The sequence below is a fragment of the Chenopodium quinoa genome, unplaced genomic scaffold (genome assembly GCF_001683475.1).
Source record: "Chenopodium quinoa cultivar QQ74 unplaced genomic scaffold, ASM168347v1, whole genome shotgun sequence".
In the NCBI taxonomy this organism is placed as follows: domain Eukaryota; kingdom Viridiplantae; phylum Streptophyta; class Magnoliopsida; order Caryophyllales; family Amaranthaceae; genus Chenopodium; species Chenopodium quinoa.
Window position 1 is genome coordinate 4,859,870 of NW_018744092.1, and position 19,653 is coordinate 4,879,522.

Genomic DNA, 19,653 nt, shown 5'->3' on the forward strand with positions numbered 1-19,653 from the left:
TATTTAGGGGAAGTAATTAGATTTGGGGGGATTTTTTGTTTGTAAGGAGATTAGGTGGAATTAATTAGCTTAATTAAGTTGAATTAGTATTTTTATTAAGTTTTATTTTAAGTAACTAATTGGGTTTATAAAAATTTTAATAAGGGTATTTTAGTAATTTTATTTGAAAAACTTTACTGAAAATTGAAAAATTTGGAAAGTTGTAAAAAATATATAGTGGATATTTTTGGCAAAAGTTAAAAAATAAAAAAATAAAAAATAAAAAAAATTGTGAAACGGAGGTGGTAAATGATAAACTTGAAATTTCTCCTTAAAAACCCTTGATGATAAAACTCTTAACAACTCACTCAATTCACTTCTCCTTGGATATCCTCTCTTCCTACTTCAAGCTTTCTTCTTTGATGATGCTCTTGCCATAATTATCTTACTGTAAGTTATATTCTCCTCGTTTTTAATCCTCATCTTTCTTCATTTATTATAGTTTTTGCTTCTTAATCATCAATTTTATCTAAATTTCAATTTTGCATGTTTTTCTGCTGAAATATTTATCTGGGTTTGTTGAATGTACTTGAAATTCTTAACTGAAACAAAAATTTTTATCTGGTATGTTGAATGTACTTGAAATTCTTAACTGAAACATGGGTTTGTGTTTTTTTTTTTTATTGCTTACTTATTTGGGTATTATTTCAAATTTCTTCTCAATTTTCAATTTTCATGGTTGTTTTATATGTTTATTAGTGTCAACTTTGATTGTGAATAAGGTTTATTCATGCTATAAAATTAACCCTTGATGGATGTTTGTAACGGACACCGTCTATTGGTAGTGCTAGTCAAAGAAAAACTTGAATTTAGGTTTTATGGAGAAACTTATTATAGGGTAGTTTTCAATAATCTTTGATTGATACTGGGTAGTTGTTGGATAATTTACTAAATTTACAATGCAAATTTGTATTATCCTAAAATAAGTTGAAGGCTTCATGGAAAATGTTTTCTTTACCCTTGAACTTTGAGTGTTATTGTGATGAGTTGTATTTGGAATCAATATAGTATGTCATGAATTTTACAAATTTTTTCTTTACTTTTGTAGATTTATGCTCGCCATTGATGTTGCGTGTTCGATTATCGCTTCACTTATCCAATTAGGAGTTGAATGACAGATCAGATTTGTTCCAAATTATTTGTAGTTCAAGCATCTGCGAAGATACTGTCTAATTTTTGTATGATGTGTCTCATTAAGTAGATTAGCCCTCCCAGACTTAGCACCTGCCTACACCATTAAGCCAAACGGATCCTTTGGCCATATACTGCCTGTATAGAGCATTTTTCACTCTATATGTGCTGTGATTTATTACAAAGATCGGGTGCAATATCCCTTGTATACTCTATGTCCAGTGTAAATCCTGTTACTAGTGGTCTTGCAAAAATTGGATTTCAGTTAAATAAATCCACTTTTCTTCAGCGCCCTGAGTCTGGATTTATTCAATGTAGTTGTAAAATGTCAAGTGGTATTTATAATATTACTTGCTTTTGAAAGCCTTACAAATACGTTGTCCTAGCTACAAAGGCTACGAAAATTGATGATGGCGAGGTATAATCATTAGATGATGATGAAAATGCAATTGAGTTTGATTGGGGTGATGAGGAAGATGATGGATCTCCATGGGAAGGGGCCATTGTCTATAGGCGAAACCCTTCAATATCTCACATGGAATACTGCACTACTTTAGAAAGACTTGGTTTAGGCAAAATTTCATTGGAATTGTCAAGGTCTACTGCATCATCAATGGGATTACGAGTGACTAAAGCTGTAAAGGATTTTACGGATGGAACACCTGTACTTATTTCTGTTGATGTTACCCAAAAAAAGCATATATTAAGGCCTGATGGCATCATAAGAACAGTTCTCTCCCTTGCTTGCAACAGGTACTTGATTCATCTATCTTTTTTACAATTTATTGTTGCAGCTCTAATCTAGCAAACTGCTGTGAGTACTGTCTCATGTTATTCCCACCTGTTAAAATCTGACTACAATAAACATGGCTAAATAGATTTAAAGTAAAAAAAGGTCCTTGAGTTGATCTGTAAGATTGAAAGCTTGTACTGCAGCAGTAACTCGGTAAGTAGCTGCATTCTTAGATTTTGAGGTCCAGTACATGGCCTCTCTCTTCCTGGGGTGAGGTTCATAGTGGGTATAAAAGCTGTATTCTGCATTGGAGTTTCAAGTGTTGCAACTGCTTACTAGGCATCATGAATAGCTGAATTGTTTAAATATCTGAGAGTAGGTTATATATCTTTCTGGTGACTGCGTAGGGGGTGGGGTGGGGTGGGACTTTCGATATGCAAGAGCCTGATAAACTGGCAGTTTTATTTGTTTTCAAGAGGATAGGTTGGCTGTAGAGTGTACTTGTCTTTCAAATTCATATTAACGGAATATAATCACACTCAGTCACTATTGATTGCTTTGTTCCAATGGCAAATGTATACTTGAGCATGGAGCTTATGCACATCCACTCACACAATTATATTAGAAGGTTATCATGTATTCATATTGTACACTTTCAGCCAATTCTAGGTAACCAAATCTTATTTCTTAAATGATTTTTTTTTTAAGGTGCGGTAGACCAGCTGCTGAAAGTGTATTTTCCAACTTCTCTCTATTGTTAACCGAGGAACCTGTGGAGGAGCCGAAGGTCATAAACATGGGATTTATGTTTGGTGAAGATAAGTTGAAGAGTTCTGCTAGAACTGTTAATGAGGAAGAAGATGATGATGACGCATTAATTGATCTGGAGGATAGGCTTCATTTTCCCCCCAAGAGAAAAGAAATTGACGTTTCCAAGCAAATTCGAGACCTGGTACATCTAGAGATCACCATTAATGCAGTATGTGATCCCAAATGCAAAGGCTTGTGTCTAAATTGTGGTACGAATATGAATACCGGTGTCTGTGATAGGCGTGTCGCGTACCTAACAAAAATAATCTAACAAGACCACTACTATGTAGATGGGCAAGTAAGAATTGAATCCCAAGAGACTAAGGTTCACCTAATTAAATAGACTCAAAGAATCGCTACGCAAGTAACAATCAATGGTGAAATATTCTAATAACTAATATATAAAGAACTCAATAAATCTAAAGAATGTGATAAATCAATGAATTAAAACATCCAAGATCAAGTATCACCACAATTACGATCGATGCAATTATCTATCTACCCCTAGCATACAAATCCAATTAACATGGGGAAAAGCAAACCCTAATCAATACTAAGGACCTATCTCGAGTATCAATGGCTTTTCTAACCACAATCAAGCCTATTCTCATGGAATCATGCAAATTAGAGACATTAAACACTTTACTTCGCTTCCCAATTATCAATTCAACTACTCTCGTGATGAATCTCAAAATCCATCGTTAAAACCCAACTTTCGTTGTGATTAAAACTATGGAATAATAACAATACTAATTAGAGAATTTAAAGAATCAATTCATGCATCAATCACAATTGGGCTACCCTAGATCTTGGAATATAAAAACTACTCACACATATTGAAATAAGCAATAGTAAAAATAATCAAAGAAAACATAATTAAGAAATAAGGGATGAAAGGAAAATACCAAATCTTGAAATAAATGGAGGTTGCAAAAGTAGAACTTGAATCTTAAATTACAAAAGCAACGTAAAAGTTTTAGAGAAAACTAGGTCTAATAAGGAATGCTCGATCGTGAAATATAATAAAGTTTGGGGTATTTATATTCCCCACAAAAAAGATAAGAAAACGTAAGAAAATTCAGCGCATAACCCTCCTAAGAGGCACGAACGTGCCTCACTTCGAGTAAGGTTCTTCTTATCTTCTGGACTCTAGGCACGGACGTGCCTATATTGGGCATGGACGTGCCTCATATGCAGATTCGAAGGTACCAGCAGAGACACGGACGTACCGCTATGAAACACAGACGTGTTTCACTTCCAGAGAATTTCCCTCAGTTTCTAAGGGTCAGGCACGAACGTGCCTAAGCTGGGCATGGGTGTGCTTCTCTTAAACATGGTCGTGCTTGACTCCAAAAAGGCCTAAGTGAATCATTCTTCGACCAACGAGCTTCGTGAAGGTCCGTGGCCTCGGTTTAGTCTCTATATTAGCTTCGTTAATCCTGAAATACATCAAAAACAACGAAACTACCCATAAAAGCATCGAATCATCGAAACTAAACCAAATCAAACCAAAATGAACTAAAATACTAAGCTAGACTAATAAGAACAACTAAAAAGAGGCTAACAATTATGCACAAAACACGGCTTATCAGTATGCAGTTGTAGCAAACAGGAGACAAATGGTGTGGGTTATGGGCCTCTTGGGGAATTAAGGAAGAAAATGCAGCAAACATGATTACTTCATTAGCTATAGAACTTATCTGAGGGAATACAACTAAAGTTATGAGTGTATTCTCTTTTTGTACCACCTGAAAACAGGGCCTTTTTTTTCCAAGAAATGAGAAATTGCCAAATTGGTTTTATCTGTGAATATATGCTTGTTTATCTGCCACAAAATGAATAATTTTGGTTTTTCTTTTTCAACTTGAAAATTTGCAAACTTACAACAGTAATCTTACTGAGCTTTCCATAATTAGCCTGGGTATATGGTTTTGTGTTATCAATTGAAATCGTCAATTCCATAATTCCTGTAAGTGTGCGCTGAAACAAACGCTCTCCCTAAGGCCTACAAGTGTGCACAGAAGCATACACTCCTGAAACGAACAACTGATGATCGTCAATTCCTTAATGCCTGCAAGTGTGCGCTGAAACATATTCACCTGAAAAGAATGAGAATGTCTTAGAGGTAACTTGAATTGAGCTGAAACAAAGTAGGCAGATTCTAAACATTTTGTCTAACAGTGAACATGATGTAGTATCCAATCATAGATGCCCTTCAACTGATGTGATAATGGCAATCTAACACAAATCATAATAATTGGATTAAAGCTAAATACAAACGGCAAGCCCCTATATGTATCCAAAATTCCAAATATCAGGAAGCACACCTTGATGTTTTGTAAGCTTAGTGCAGTGTCCATATCATATGTCGTCAACATAGTTTTCCTTTGACTCGTACATATGGTAGCTTCCTGTCCTAGATTAGAATAGGAAAAAACTGAATAATGCAGATTCACGTCCAGCATTTGAAATGCAATGAAAAATGGGCCAACAATCCAAGTGACGAGCAACCTTCTTACCTGCATAAGCTCATGCATATGGTACTCAGCATGATCAAGAGCAAGGTTACTACAGCTTCTACACATGCATAGGTTTTTGATCCCTACACATCTGTGCTATAACCCTCAATCGTTTCCTTTTCCATGACGTTCTTCTTTCTTTAATGCCGTAACATATATGCAACTCTAAACATACAACTCGATATCAAGAATAATACTTTCTTCCATCATTTTTATTTGCACTCTTCATGTTATCTTGATACATAGTCAACTAATTTAGGCTTAATCTTTTCAACCCATAGTTTCCATCATACAAATACAGCATAAATGCACATTAAGCTAAATAAGCAATGTCTAAGCAAAATTCAACCAAAAAAAAAAGTAAAATTAACTCAATTGTACACCAATAGTGGTTCCTTAATCCTTAGTCATACAACAACTCTCTATGTCTTTAAATGTCTTCATTGTTTTGACGGTAATTCTCTTACAAAATATATTTTAAATAACCGATTTTCACCGTATTGAACTGTGTATAAAGTCGTAATTTTCAAAACAAGAGCCCACATCATGTGAATTTCACGTGAAGAACTTCTATTTCTATCCTTACCTCAAAAAGCCAAAAAAAATAGGTACTCGTATCAAATTGTCATCCAAATAATCAATCAAAGCTATAAAATCCAAATGCAAGAACAAATACAGTCCACAATTTGTTTGCCATGTGTTGGCATCTCTAAAGTCCTTAAAATCTCAATAACAATTTGTCTTTGTGGACCCTCTTCTTTATGGACTTTGGTGGTCCAACCAAACCAAGTCTAGCATGCGCAAATAGATCATTCTACATGTGCCTCATCTTGACTAAAATAAGTGGATACTTGCTGTTTTTTTAAATGTTATAATTTGACTTTTTATGTATATGAGTAATATTTATATATTATAAATTCTTTATATATAATAATGGTGACTTGTACATAAAAAAATTATAATTATATAAAATCTTAATAAAATTGTCTCAATATAGGTTTTAAATACGAGTATCAACTTTAATTCATCTACATTACTCCGTATTATTTAAAGATATAATAGATCAAGGGTTTACGTTAGCATATACGACAGTTAAACCATGAAGTAGCAAAATACACTACATGATGAAACAAATGTCTCCAACAAAGACAATGTATGGAAAAACTCCAAATATATACTGTAACAATTATGAGAAAATTTGTTCCGTATAACTTCAATAAATCCAAAATATTTCCATTTTATTGCTCGGAAAATCTTCGGAACAGTAGAACTTCCTATAATTTGTCCCCACAAATCCAAAATCATGAATTTTTTGGTCGTCAACATGACAAAAGTTGCATGAATTAGTATGTTTTCCATAAACAACCACCAAAATAAATTGATCATTTTTCACGTGTTCCAAAGGGAAAAAACTATTTAGCTTTAGAGAACTTGCTAAAGTTTTTGTACAATAATTAGTTGATAATTACATCCATTTCCGCCATACCTTATTCCACTTTATTCAGAAAATATTAGTTCAGACGATAAGGGTTAATAAATTCAAATAAGATTAATTCATAAAAAAAAAAATTTCAATAAAAATTAATTAGGGCTACCAACTTCGATTCACAACTATTTTTTATAAAGTCTAATAGGTTTAGGCATGCTCACGTACAATCAAATAACTAAAAATCAGTTTAATACTCGTACTTAAATGCTCACTTTTACTTGTTTCAAATATTGAAATTATCAAACACTAGTATTACAAAATGCTCACTGAATTCAATCTCTTTAACAATGTGGTATATTGAATATACTTGTTCCTCAATCCACCCAAAAAAAAATCGTTCTGTATAACAAATTATCCATACACGATACATGTATATATATGAATGTACGTACGTATGTTCTTTTCTTCGTACAAGAAAACCCAAATAAAACTCGTAAAGATTAATCAATCAATAAAGAATCGTCCCAATACATCGAATAAATCGATCTCATTGCGAAAGAGCTCGTCGAAGGGATTGAGCCAAAAGGGCAGGGGCACTAAGGTGAGGCAAATGACCTTCAGTATTAAGCATTAGGACAGTACTTTTACCACCAAGATGATTTTTCATGTAGGTTGCTACGGATGCTGGAACTGACATATCTTTTGCTGTTTGGATGATGTAACAAGGGACTTTGACTAGTCCTAAAACACCCCTAAAATCACTATTAAAGACTGTCCTACAAACAAATAGGGATATATCTGGCCTCATGTTGAATAGTGTCCTACTAAACTCGCACACGGCTGTTGGCACGTCCGCTCCTACGGCTAGTGGTGCGAATCCGTTCACCCATGCCGTGTAGTTTGCCTCCATTGCTGAGAACACGGTCTCTATCTCGCCTTCCTCGAATCCGCCGTGATAATCGTGGTCGTTCAAGAATCTGCAAATTATAATAGTTTTCTTTACTTTACTCCTTCCGTCTAAAATTAATAGTCACGTCACATATATACGTGTTACTTTCATATATGTTATGAATAAGTAGTAATATAAGTGAAAGTGGTTGGATTTCCTAAAACAATGGCAGAATATGATTAAATTTCTTACGCTGCTAGTTAATTAATGAAAGGTGATGCATACAAAGGATAACATAACTATTCGATAATAGTATAAAAGCAAGTACATCAATCTTTTCCTACCTTATAAAAATTTTAAGAAAACTCTTATGAATAGTGCGTAATATTTATATCTCTAAAAATGTTATTTTACTTATTTAACCCCATTTGATTTTAAAAACCTTATAATTGTCTCTTGAATTTCTTAAATTGATTTAAAAGTTATATTTAATTTTAACATTTAAATCATCTTTTACTCTCTCCATTATTTTTTTGTTCTAATTTTCCTATTTAGAATTTATTAGACCTTTATATTTCAACATCGAACTCAAAATATTTTTATCGTTCAATCACTAAATCAAAGTAGTTCAACTAAAGTTTATTACATTACACAACAACATAACCTCCAACACAATTGTCGTCTATACGCAAATAGTTTTAATAAAATATTACTCAAACAGACATAGGGCATAAAAAACATTGGTAACAATTTTTCTCAAAAAGCTAGCTATATCGCGTGCGTTGAAATCCCTAGTTTTATTAAAAGGTTGAGACAGTGTAAAATTCCTCTAATTTCTTTCGGGCTTTCTAGGCAATGCATGTCAAGAGTGTCAACTAGTTTGTTATTATAGTTTTAACCTAAAAAATAAGTCACATTTGGTAAATCATTTATACAAGAACTAGTTTAGATCCCGTGCCATGCAAGGTTATTGTTAAAGCTATCATATCATTAATCATTTTGCCTTAACAAAACATATTACATCAATCACTAATTATAGTTTTATGAAGATTATTATATACAGTACACTAAGGTACAAAAGTATTTCTTGCTCATTTGATAATTAAATGAACAATATATATCAAAATACGCAAAAGATAATCTTGAGTACACATGCATTACACCCAAACAAATATAAGAATCTCCGTCACTTTTCTTGATTTGACTTTTGTACAATTTACGTAATCACATTGACCAACGTTTGTTATAATCATATCAATAGTTTTCGAACATTTGTAAAAAAAAATAGAGGGAGTATAATCTTCATATTTCAAAGGTTATTTTACACGGTAAATAAAAGAAGTTGACTCAAAAAAAAAAAAAAAAGGTAATATCCTGAATCCCTAACACATTAGCTATATTATCGACGACAATAATTTTATTGTAATGTACTCCGTAGCTCAGGTTGGATTTTTTAAAGAATAACAACAAAGTTTGATTATTGATCTAACCGACTAAAGGTTTGCTTATTTTCGACAATTGTTTAATACAAATTTTATTTATATCCATATAGCAAACCCATGGAAAGGATTAATATTGCAGTAAAAACAATACTAATCTAAAAATACCTTAATTAAAAAAAAATTATAATTTCCAAATTTTTATTAATATAAGATGTACTATTTTCCCAATCTATGTGATCTTTTTCTAATATAGATCTACTATATTTTTTCATATAGGGAAAAAAAAATAAAAAAAATCATATCAATAATAATATAGTACAACATGTCAAAAATATGTCTAAAATTTGATCACAAAGTACCTTTTTATTTATAATTGTCATTATTGTATGTTAAAAGAAACAGAGTATAATAAATCTTTTATTTTAAGTAATTACTATTTTTTTTTTGAATGGAAGTAATTACTATATTAATGAATTAAAGATAGTTATTATGTGAGTAAAAGATCTTTGTAAAATATTTTTTTTAAATAATTAAATTAAGGACATACCAGAAAATGACACGTGTCATTGCTGGTGTGTCTTTTAGTATATTGTAATTGACAAAATATTACTCTGTAAAAGATTGGGTTGAAGATTCACAAAATTTATATTTTTGCCGAACCAAAAAATGAAAATAGGGCAAAAAAAAAAAACAAAAAAAAAAAAGGGAAGGTTGTCGATCATTAAATGTGGTTTGACCAAGTCATTAAATATGCTTTATAAATGCATGAAAACAGTTGGTGATATTGCATTGGCTAAGGTTCATTAGGTGGTTGTTTAAGTTACCTTAAATATTAAATAATTCGAGCAATATGCTCTAGAAACCACAAGATTTGGAGGGTTACAGACTTACACATTATATTGCCACTTCTATATTGTTTTATATACTTCTACAAGTACAATTGTTATAAATTTTGTTTGGATCTTGGTTGTTAGTTTGTTTTCTAACTTGCGTAGCTTATTTGATCAGCTCGTTCTTGTTTCTAAGTTTATGTGGCTTATAAAACCTGTTATTAAGATAACAAATTAAATAAATCGCAACTTCAAATATACCATATAGTATACAACTTGATTTGTTAAATACTTATAAAAAATTTACAAAACAAAATCGTAATGCACGATTACTCAACAGTGGTTAGACCTCAAGTCAACAAATGATGAACGTGATTCAACATACATCTAAATTGGTAAATTATTGTCACAAAAGTTATGACACGAAGGTTGGGACAGTATTCTCTTGAGACTAAGCCACGAAATGGAAATAAGTCTACCACGATGTTAGACGATTAGACAATCCTTCAACAAAGATTAAACTACTGGTAGAAAAGAAAGATAAGAGCTAATAAACACTGTATACTTTTTTTTGACCAAAAATAACATCATAAAATGACTAAATACTAAAAAAAAAAAATAATAATAATAATAAAGAATCTTTTTTTCTTTTTTATGCATTTTGTGAGGATCCAATAGAAGAATAGAGAACATTACCTAGGAGAAGCACCAATAAGAATGAGCTTAGAGAAAAGGTCACGGCGACGTATAGAAGCAAGAATACCGATCATAGCCGAAACCGAATGCCCAACGTAGGCGCACCGGGTAACACCAAGCGCATCCAGTATGTCGAGCAAGTCATCAACGTACGCATCGAGCGTGGTATATCGACAAAAGTCGAAGAAGTCGGGGTTAACACTACCCGCACAAGCTAAGTCATAGAGTATCACACGGTAGTAAGGTGTAAAATATGGTAGAATTCGTTGCCATGCGGATTGGTCCGTTCCGAACCCATGTGCTAATACCAAGTACTTCTCACCCGTCCCTTCTACCCTTACATTTAGTGCTTGTAATAGATTATGCCCCATCGAGCTAGGAAATATTCACCAGGTACCCCTGAGGTTTAAAAGAATGCAAGATATGATCGAGTTTTGAATTATTCTTAAGGTATTGGTTTATTTCTTGGACTAGTGGGGAGAGCGAGTGGAATATATATGGTGTGATGAAGGAAGATGAGGTGTATTGGATAAGATTAGTATGAATAAGAATTAAGTTTGTAATGGGAAAAGTAATGGTGGGTAGACAACTAAAAGGGGTGGGGGTGGGGGTGGGTGGGAATGTTATCTCATTTTTATTAAACTAAAACTGTTGTGGATGTCAATTTTTGTAATTGTTGGCTGTTCTTTGTCCTTTGTTTGTACTCTCTCCATTACTATATGTTTTCTGTTTTGACTTTTATGGTCAAATTTTATAAATTTGACCAGATATTTTCATTAACATGTAAAAAACAGGATCATGTGAGATATTGTTAGATTTCATTTAATAGTTAAATGTATGTTTTTAAAATGATGTAAAATCAAATTAGAAACAACAAAAAGAGATGGAGGAGTATTTTTTTTTATATTATTTTTATCCTTAAAGTTTTCTAAATAAAATCTTTAAAAAAAATATATTTTGGAGACTAATAGGAATCTTTTGACTCTTCCATTCTTCTTTGGTTCTTTCTCCATGCTACAAATTAGTGAATATTAAATGATACATAGTGGGGCAAAAGAATTGATGATATGACCAATAAGATTAAATATTTATACATACGGTTGTATAATTGAACCTATTAGTGACATAGAATATTTATTCTTAGAAAAGTTATTCGTTCTTAGTTTCTACCATATTATTAAAGCAACTCGAGCATCTCGAAATTATTATGTATTTTTAATACATTGCATTTATCCAAATGTGATAAGTAAGGCCCTATTTGGTTCAAATTTTGGTATCGGATTCTAAGTTGGTTATTACTAAATCCATAAGATGACTAAACCTAATATAATAAAGCACTTGTGTATTTAAAAACAATTATTAAAAAAATAAAAAAATAAAAAATAAAATAAAATAAACAAAAAAAATTTCTAAATGTGGTCTTGTATTACTAACCCCCACAAAAAAAAATTGGGTTTAAATAATTGATTTTTCCGTAGTTTGACATTGACATTTAAGACATGTTTCGATTGCAGGTAATAATTCATGTCATCCTACGCTCCTCCTCATACCCCTTGATGGCTTGATGCATTCCCCTTAATCCGAGCATGTCGCTAGAATTTGTGATTAATGGCACATTGTCCTGATGATCCATCTACAAACATAACACTTTTTAGAATAATTAAAATAAAGACATACGTGGCACATTTTATAACTCACATGTACATTTCTTTTTCAGCTTTTTTTTTTTTAATCATATCCCAATACAAAAAATTATTAAGTTTAGCAATATTTCAACCTTTTTAGGATATAAACATAATTGTCTACCACTCAAATTTCATTAAATAAAAAAAATGTAATAAAAATAAAAATATTACAGATTGACCCAAGAGGTTGTTCATAGTGTCCAAAATACAGGGAGGGGCGGGGTAAAAGGAGGTTCTCTCCTTTTTTTTACTGCCCGCGCGTTGCAGAAGGCAGGAGATGCTGGCAGCAATGCTGCAACAGTAACTAAACTTCAAGAAACTACAGTCAAAGAGAGAACCCCTGATGGTTTGGAAGAAAAAGCTCTGGTACATGGATGCCAAAGACAAGCATAATTAAGACAACACACTAGTGCTTCATTCCCAGAGTAGATTTTGGATGAAAGCTGTTCTCAGAGGTAGCAGCGACATTCGAAGGTGGACTAGATGTATTCAGCAATTGTGAGTCCTGTGCAGCACCCTCGCCTTATTGAGCTCCATTGGCACCGTCATTCGTGCATGCAAGCTTGTAACACCATGTTATTCAGTCAGCATACACAGCATCACAAGTACTTCACCATGCCCCGACCCTCCACACTGACTTTTGTTGCTTGAAGCTTCTTCTTTTTCATTTGCTTAAGTTGCTGCATCTTCTTGTTCATCTGTCATTAAAGAAACAATTTTGGTTAAGACTTAAAACCTTAACACTTTGTGAACCTTTTCGCCTGAATTTTACTGAGCCCATATGGCTTCTCCAGTTCTTCCCTAATGCCACAAGTGTATACAGAATTATACACACTATGTATTGACAATTATTCTTAAAGAGATACCACACAAAATCAGACATTATCTTAGCATATCAGAAAATCCTTATCTTGATCTGAACATTCTCCAGGAGAGAGAAGAACGATTAAGAGTCTCTAGAACATTTAACAAGCAGGCTTGCACAAAATAGGCACTAAATCAGGATATTTATGCATTGGGATATCCTACTGATAAAACAAAACCCCCCACAAAACAAACTACCTTCAAACGACGTTCATCTACTTGGTGCTGTTTTGCTCGGGCTCTTATCTCATCTGGGTCAATCTTAGATTGAGGACGAATCACAAAGTCCATTGGAGTTGCTTCTGGCCTCGACGCATGTAGCATAGAAGCAGATGGGCCAGCCTTCCGTCCCCTAAAACCAGATTTGAGTTGCAAAATAATATTAGGTTTAAACACATATCGAATAAGAGCATAGAAATTCAAAATTTAAAAAAACTTACGATGAGAATTCATCAAGATCATCATCTCTAGATTCCATCCCCGAAGCTTTATTTGCTGGCCTGTAAAAACATTTGTAGATATATATGAATGAAGCAAACAAAGTGGAAAACTAGATAGCTTGAAGCAAAGGATAAACATTAATGACTATTCTTGGTTCTTAACATACTTCTTGACAGAAGGTCGCCTGAAAACCCTTTCATCCTCAACATTTCTCATATCCTCAAACCTTGTGCTCTTGTTAAAAATTGGACGACTCTGCACGAGTCACATGAGCAGTTAGGAAGCATTTATATACATGAAAACCAAACTATAAAAGTCACAACATTTATTCAATAACCAGTAGTTGTCTAACTTGTCTTTCATAAATTCCTGAAGAATCTAAATGAACTCAGCTCACTATGCTGAAGCAAAGCCCACAAATGTAACAAACTTTGTAAACGGAGTTCAAAAGTGAATGCCTGTTGTCTATCAGGGATCTAAAGAAGTAGCAATTGGAAACAGTCTATAAAGTGTGCTCTTGTTAATAAGTCCATAAGAGATGAAATGAAGTTGACAAAGCTGAAATCACTCCCACCACACCATAGATGAAGAGTTGTTAATCAATCCACAACATAAAACTTAAAGTCTTTTAACAACCTCTCCTTCATTCCTTCCAAAATAAGGAAAATCTCTCCAATCATTACTGCCCACTTATGTGTTGAGCTACTGGTTGACACAGTGATCAATGGATCATAGACTAAGTTGGCAACATGACTGATAATAATAACAAACAAAAAGACTTGAAAGTTACAACACTAAGTCACTTTCACAAGTCAGCTCCTGTGTACTCCGTATAAGAATCACAATATGTAATAGGCAGGGGATCCAAGGGTGGAGATATCACGTTCAGTTCTCAAAGAGTAGTTAAGAAAGTGTGAGCATATAACTCTTCTCTTTTGCTTCCACAGAGGGAAAAAAAAGAGGGGCGGGGGGGGGGGGGGGGGGGGGGGGGGGGGGGGGGGGGGGGGGGGGGGGGGGTGGTGGGAGGGGCTTAGATTTAAACGGAGCAAAGGGTACTTGGGGGTAGGCACATGACAACGACAAGCGCCCTGTGTGTGTGTGTGTGTGTGTGTGTGTGTGTGTGTGAGAGAGAGAGAGAGAGAGGGCTTCAGAAATACGGAGTACCAAAGTAAAAGGCCTTTAAGAGATAAAAAAAATTAAGCCAAAGAGGGGCACATAAGCTAGTTGTGAAAGACCTTTAAAAAGGCCTTTATAACTCACTTTATAAGATGTAAAAATGGTGGAACAATGAAAAGCACAAAACTTCTGTACAGTGGCATGTCAAATAGGAAGAGTAAAATAGTGAACCAGTCTCCAGATCAAAGAAAAAGGAAAGAATAAAAGAGATGAGAAGAGCAAGAGTGTGCATTGAAGAGAGTGTGAGAGAAGGTATAAGCCGTATAACTGCAGACAGAGTGAGAGATACGAGGTCAAAGAGAGAGAAAGACGGAACTCTCCACTTGCCATTGTCGGCTACCAGAGCTATAGTGCCAGTGATAACCAGAGATGGCTGGCCGGCATTCTCTGTCATAGCCAGCAAGTTCGAGACAATCAATTGCAATTAAGTCATGAATCGGTTGTTTTGTTTTGGTAAAATTCCAAATACATCAGCAGAGGGCAAGGAGAGGGATTGTTCACTGTACCCAAATTAGATTGCCAAACACTTAAAATCAACTTACCCATTTATCAACCAAATCCTTGGCAAGTTTCCTGTTTGATGTTGTCTCTTCTTCTGACCTTGATAGAAACATAATGACCTGCACATAAAAATGTCAAATATGATACCCTTTTCTTCTGAAACTCCATTATTCAAGACATTATCACAGTCAAATCAGCAAGTTTAAGCTTTAGACCTTTCCAAGTCCGCTCTTCTTCAGTTGTTCTTTTCTATCATGTTGGTCTAAATCAATTGGATACTGAAATACACAAACATTAAGTGAGAATCTATATCAAAATTGAACCAAGAACCTAAAGAAAAGCATGACAAAGTGCATTGTGTAGTACATCAGTCAAGATCCTCAATATAGCTTCACGTATATTAATGTTGGGCAGGCTTCCATCAGGAAGTGGCTCGAGCCAATTTTTTAATAATGTTAAGACCCCATGATCGAGAAATTCAAGTTGGAGTTGTTTCCTACAACAATACATAAAGATGGATAGTAAGAAATTATTTTCCTTCCGGTAGAATTTCAAAACAGAACAGTGATGAAGAAGTAACAAAAAGAGCAGAGAAAGATAATGTCATACTTGGAAAGAGCCTCAGTAAGAAGTGGTAACTTCCTGAGCTTATTGATGGCTGGTTTCCCTTGTGTATTTAATACAGCATCTTCTTCAGCTACAACTTCAAGTTCAGCCATAAGTGTCTCCACCAACTCTGCGATTTCTGCAGCACTTTTCTCATTCTTCTTCTTCTTCTTACCTGACTTAAACATATCCTCTTCCTCACCCTCCTCTGCCTGTCAAAAATAAAACTTAGAAATTAATGCCAATACCAAAAAATTAGTCCTTTGAGAAGCTACATATTGTACTCCATATTGAATCAGAATATATTAAATGGTAGTACGTGGGAAAGATAGGGAGAGAAAGGGGAAGGGGGTATTGGAAGCATCTGGTAAAATCATTTGCATCACTTGGGATTTAGAGGCCAAAATATTTAGATGCCTTCTAAGAATTGATCATGCCGAATTTGCTATATACATGATCCACACAGTGAGCACCAGTATCAAGAGCATACCTGAGCAAAGCGACTGGGCGAAGCTGCCTCACGGTCACTGACATACCTGTCAGCAGGATCCACACCGGTATCATCAATGAAATTATCATCATCTAGTGTCTTCATACCCTCTTGGTCATCCTATTGATGTCAAAAACACAAATTAATTAACATTTAATGTTAAACAGGTTTAGTAAGAGTGCTTACAGTTAAATCTAGAAGATATAGCAAAGTTGAGTGCAGAACTCTTTATCAAAACAAACAGTTACACCCAGGTACAAGCCAAGTGCATCACAGATCCCAAGAATAAACTTCATCTCATATTCTAAAGGAAGCATAATGCTCTCATCAACTAAGGGAAGCAAATCAAATCTAGTTCTGATTTGCCATATAGACGCAATAAATCACCAACGAATAAACTTCACAACATTATTGCAATAGAATATGGAGTACAATGGACCAACAGTGTATGTTGGAGAGTAAACTGAAATACCAATACTAATTTAGCGTAGAAAAGACATGAATCTCACAAACAAGAAGAATAGTTCAAATGAGGACTAAAAACCACTCTCATAAATTGAACCCCATAAACAATTGCCCAAACATAACTAGTTCTGGAAAGGGCAACAATCTTATAAAAAACAAGATCCCACACTAAGCTAACACACTGAACTACTGAACTGCAGCCAAGAATATGCCTTTTATCTTCTCATACTGCAAAAAGTAAGCTGTTTTTCTATGAATTCATAAGTCCAGCATTCGCAGATGCAAATTATAACTCTTCCTATCATCTCAACATTGTCAAAGTAAAACCGAGTTCCATTTTACTCCAACTACTATATTTCAATCTAGACTAGACTTCATAAGTCTTTAGCAACTGGTATTTTAAAGCACAAATTAAGAGCCAACTACATGGAAAATATAGAATCAAGCACAGTTCAATAGAGCAAAGACAATTACTTTTAATTAGCAGCAAACCACAACCTATCAACAGCTAATAACTCTGCAACACAAGAAGATGAAAAAACATAAACACTATGAAGTCAAAAATATGACCTCAGAATTACCACCAGCAATGGTATCCCACATCTCCTGCATCTCGGGATCACCCTCATCGCCACCGCCTTTCTTACGCCTCAAACTCAATTTCGCCTTACTATGATCCCTCACACCACCACTACTACCACCACCACTTCCAAATTTATACCTCCTCAACTTCTTCTCTTTCCTCCTCTTCTCCCCTCCTTCCCTCATCATCCCTTTATCCTTCCTCTTCTTCGATATCATCGACGAAGACGGTTCCTCCTCCTCCTCATCATCAGGGAAAGACCCGTATTCGGGTTCAACCCCATCATCTTCATCAGCAAAATCATTGAATTCAGGAGGCACAGAAGCCTGATCATCACTCTTCTTAATAAGCCGCTTTCGGGTTTTCGTCTTCGGCTCCTGGCTCCAATTCCCATTCTCTTCATCCTCTTCATCATTAAAATCCGGGACATCGTCGTCGATTGGTGGCAACTGTGGTTGCTCATCATCTTCCGATTGGATATCATCGTAGTCCATCAATGGCTCTCCATCATCATCACGATATCTGAAAACAATAAACCAAAAATAAAAATTAAAGATTAGATTTTGAAACCCTAATTCGAGAAATTACAATCGAAAAAAGTAGGAGAAAGGGGGGAAAAGCAGAGAAAAACTTACAGATCATCTTCGAACGCCATTAATGAATGGATTGACTGAAGATTAAGCAGAAATTATGGTTCGATTGAAAAATTGTGGACAAATAAAATCGAATTTGCAGAATATTGGAGTTGAAGAAGAAGAAATTGGGGGGGGGGGGGGGGGGGGGGGTTGGGTAGATATATAAATAATGGAGCTTGTTAGAATATGAAAAGTTATATTAAGAGTGTGCCTTATTTTTATTTATCTTATTTTATCTAAACTTAACTAAACTTATTATTAAAATATATTTTAATTGTAATTTGTATTTGGATAATCTTTATCATAACTTAATTTTTCCTAAATTAAATTTATCTAAACTTATTTTTTCTAATTGAACTTATCTGAACTTAATACACCTAAAATAAGTTGAAGAGAATAGGCCCTAAGTGTGTTTGGTCTATTAAGAAAATCGTAAAACATGGAAATTTTAAATGACTTAGGGACACTTAGGTAATTTAATCCATACATTATGTAGGTATTCCAAATTTCTTAGAAATTTTAACTTCTCCCATTTTGCACTTTTTGGGTTAACCAAACAATAATTTTAATTCTTAGGATTTATGAGTGACCATAGAAAGTTAGTCAAACAAAAAAAAAAAAACCTGATTATATCTCATATTACAAACATATTTTAAAATACTTCTTCTGAATTTGGTTCAACTTTTCATATTCATTTACTTCGACACGTCGGATAAACCGCTAAACGGTTATAAATTGCGAAAATAGTAATACATTTGTAGGTACTCATAATTTTGTAAGGAATTCCTCTAAATATTATCATGTCAATGGAACTTCATCTATAAACATGTGTTTTTGTTCACAACTTTTATTACCACACAACGCCGCCTATAATATGGTATTGGATGACAGTGGTAATGGAAATTTGTAATGAAAATGAGGTATACAGGAAGTGACTACCACTGGCATTAAGTCTAGTTCACAACTTTAGTTATTAAAAAAAATACAAACTCTTAAAGTTCACATTAATTTATTTATGGTGGACCACTAATATTAGAGACATTATGGTCGTTTTATTAGATTAAAATAAAAGTCATTGTGTTTATTATAAATAAATGTCATATGAAGTTTTTTTTAAAAAAAATTTTATATGAAAGTTTTAATATACTAGGCAATGTGAATAATAGAGTATGTTAACATATTAATATACTATGTTAATATCAGGGTCACTATGTTCAACATAACGCCCCGACACTTATGTACTTCAGGTTCACATTTATAATAATATTAAAGGTCACACAAATTTTGATAAAGGTCACTATGTTAAAATTAGAATCAATATGTTTAACATAACGTCAGTTGAGTACGAATGAACCTCAAATCCACAATAATATTATTGTGAGCCAGATCCACACAAGTTTTTTCAAAAATATCTAATGGATTAATGATCCAAAGTATAATTTTCATGTTATAAGTCTTCTTCTTCTTTTTTTTTTTTTTGGGTAATTTGAAAGTTTATTTTTCTCCTAAATACTCTATTTAATACTTTAGACCCAGTTCTCTTCACCTTACACAAAATAATATTAAATACAAGTAAATATTATTTCAATTTATTATAAACAATTTAAGTTCATTAAAAATAATTTCAATTTAGTAAAATTAGTTTCAATGCAGTAAAAATAATTAGAAAAATTGTCAAAAATAATACAA

General features: G+C 33.6%; 3 protein-coding genes and 1 long non-coding RNA gene across 4 annotated transcripts; 2 read left to right on the forward strand and 2 right to left on the reverse strand.

Annotated features, from left to right (window-relative positions):
• Positions 1 to 234: 234 nt before the first annotated feature.
• On the forward strand, positions 235 to 1,458 carry LOC110691980. The gene is made up of 2 exons (XR_002505367.1): positions 235 to 429; positions 1,088 to 1,458. It is a non-coding gene; the product is annotated as an uncharacterized LOC110691980 (long non-coding RNA).
• Positions 1,459 to 1,597: 139 nt separating this feature from the next.
• LOC110692044 (large ribosomal RNA subunit accumulation protein YCED homolog 1, chloroplastic-like) lies at positions 1,598 to 3,020 on the forward strand (the record flags this gene model as incomplete). The annotated part of the gene is made up of 2 exons (XM_021869036.1): positions 1,598 to 1,923; positions 2,612 to 3,020. Coding segments are annotated over 2 exons (699 nt in total), but the record flags the coding sequence as incomplete, so codon positions are not given.
• A 3,898-nt stretch (positions 3,021 to 6,918) lies between these two features.
• Positions 6,919 to 11,106, reverse strand: LOC110691981 (probable strigolactone esterase DAD2). The gene is made up of 2 exons (XM_021868967.1): positions 10,519 to 11,106; positions 6,919 to 7,638 (listed from the first exon to the last, which is right to left on the reverse strand). Exons 1-2 carry the CDS (start codon positions 10,887 to 10,889, stop codon positions 7,209 to 7,211), a joined length of 801 nt encoding a protein of 266 aa, XP_021724659.1. The 5' UTR covers positions 10,890 to 11,106; the 3' UTR covers positions 6,919 to 7,208.
• A 1,128-nt stretch (positions 11,107 to 12,234) lies between these two features.
• Positions 12,235 to 18,120, reverse strand: LOC110691982 (protein IWS1 homolog 1-like). The gene is made up of 11 exons (XM_021868968.1): positions 17,965 to 18,120; positions 17,317 to 17,851; positions 16,282 to 16,401; positions 15,795 to 16,003; positions 15,552 to 15,681; positions 15,401 to 15,463; positions 15,227 to 15,304; positions 13,675 to 13,763; positions 13,508 to 13,567; positions 13,266 to 13,419; positions 12,235 to 12,901 (listed from the first exon to the last, which is right to left on the reverse strand). Exons 1-11 carry the CDS (start codon positions 17,982 to 17,984, stop codon positions 12,803 to 12,805), a joined length of 1,557 nt encoding a protein of 518 aa, XP_021724660.1. The 5' UTR covers positions 17,985 to 18,120; the 3' UTR covers positions 12,235 to 12,802.
• Positions 18,121 to 19,653: the final 1,533 nt, after the last annotated feature.

What these genes read in the sequence shown, in the direction of transcription:
- LOC110691981 (XM_021868967.1), bottom strand. Translation starts at nt 10,889, where the DNA reads ATGGGGCATAATCTATTACAAGCACTAAATGTAAGGGTAGAAGGGACG. An exon ending in CTTATTGGTGCTTCTCCTAG is followed by an intron (nt 7,639 to 10,518) that starts GTAATGTTCTCT and finishes TATAATTTGCAG; the next exon opens with ATTCTTGAACGACCACGATT.
- LOC110691982 (XM_021868968.1), bottom strand. Translation starts at nt 17,984, where the DNA reads ATGGCGTTCGAAGATGATCT. An exon ending in CGCCCAGTCGCTTTGCTCAG is followed by an intron (nt 16,004 to 16,281) that starts GTATGCTCTTGA and finishes TATTTTTGACAG; the next exon opens with GCAGAGGAGGGTGAGGAAGA. An exon ending in TATTGAGGATCTTGACTGAT is followed by an intron (nt 15,464 to 15,551) that starts GTACTACACAAT and finishes TGTGTATTTCAG; the next exon opens with TATCCAATTGATTTAGACCA.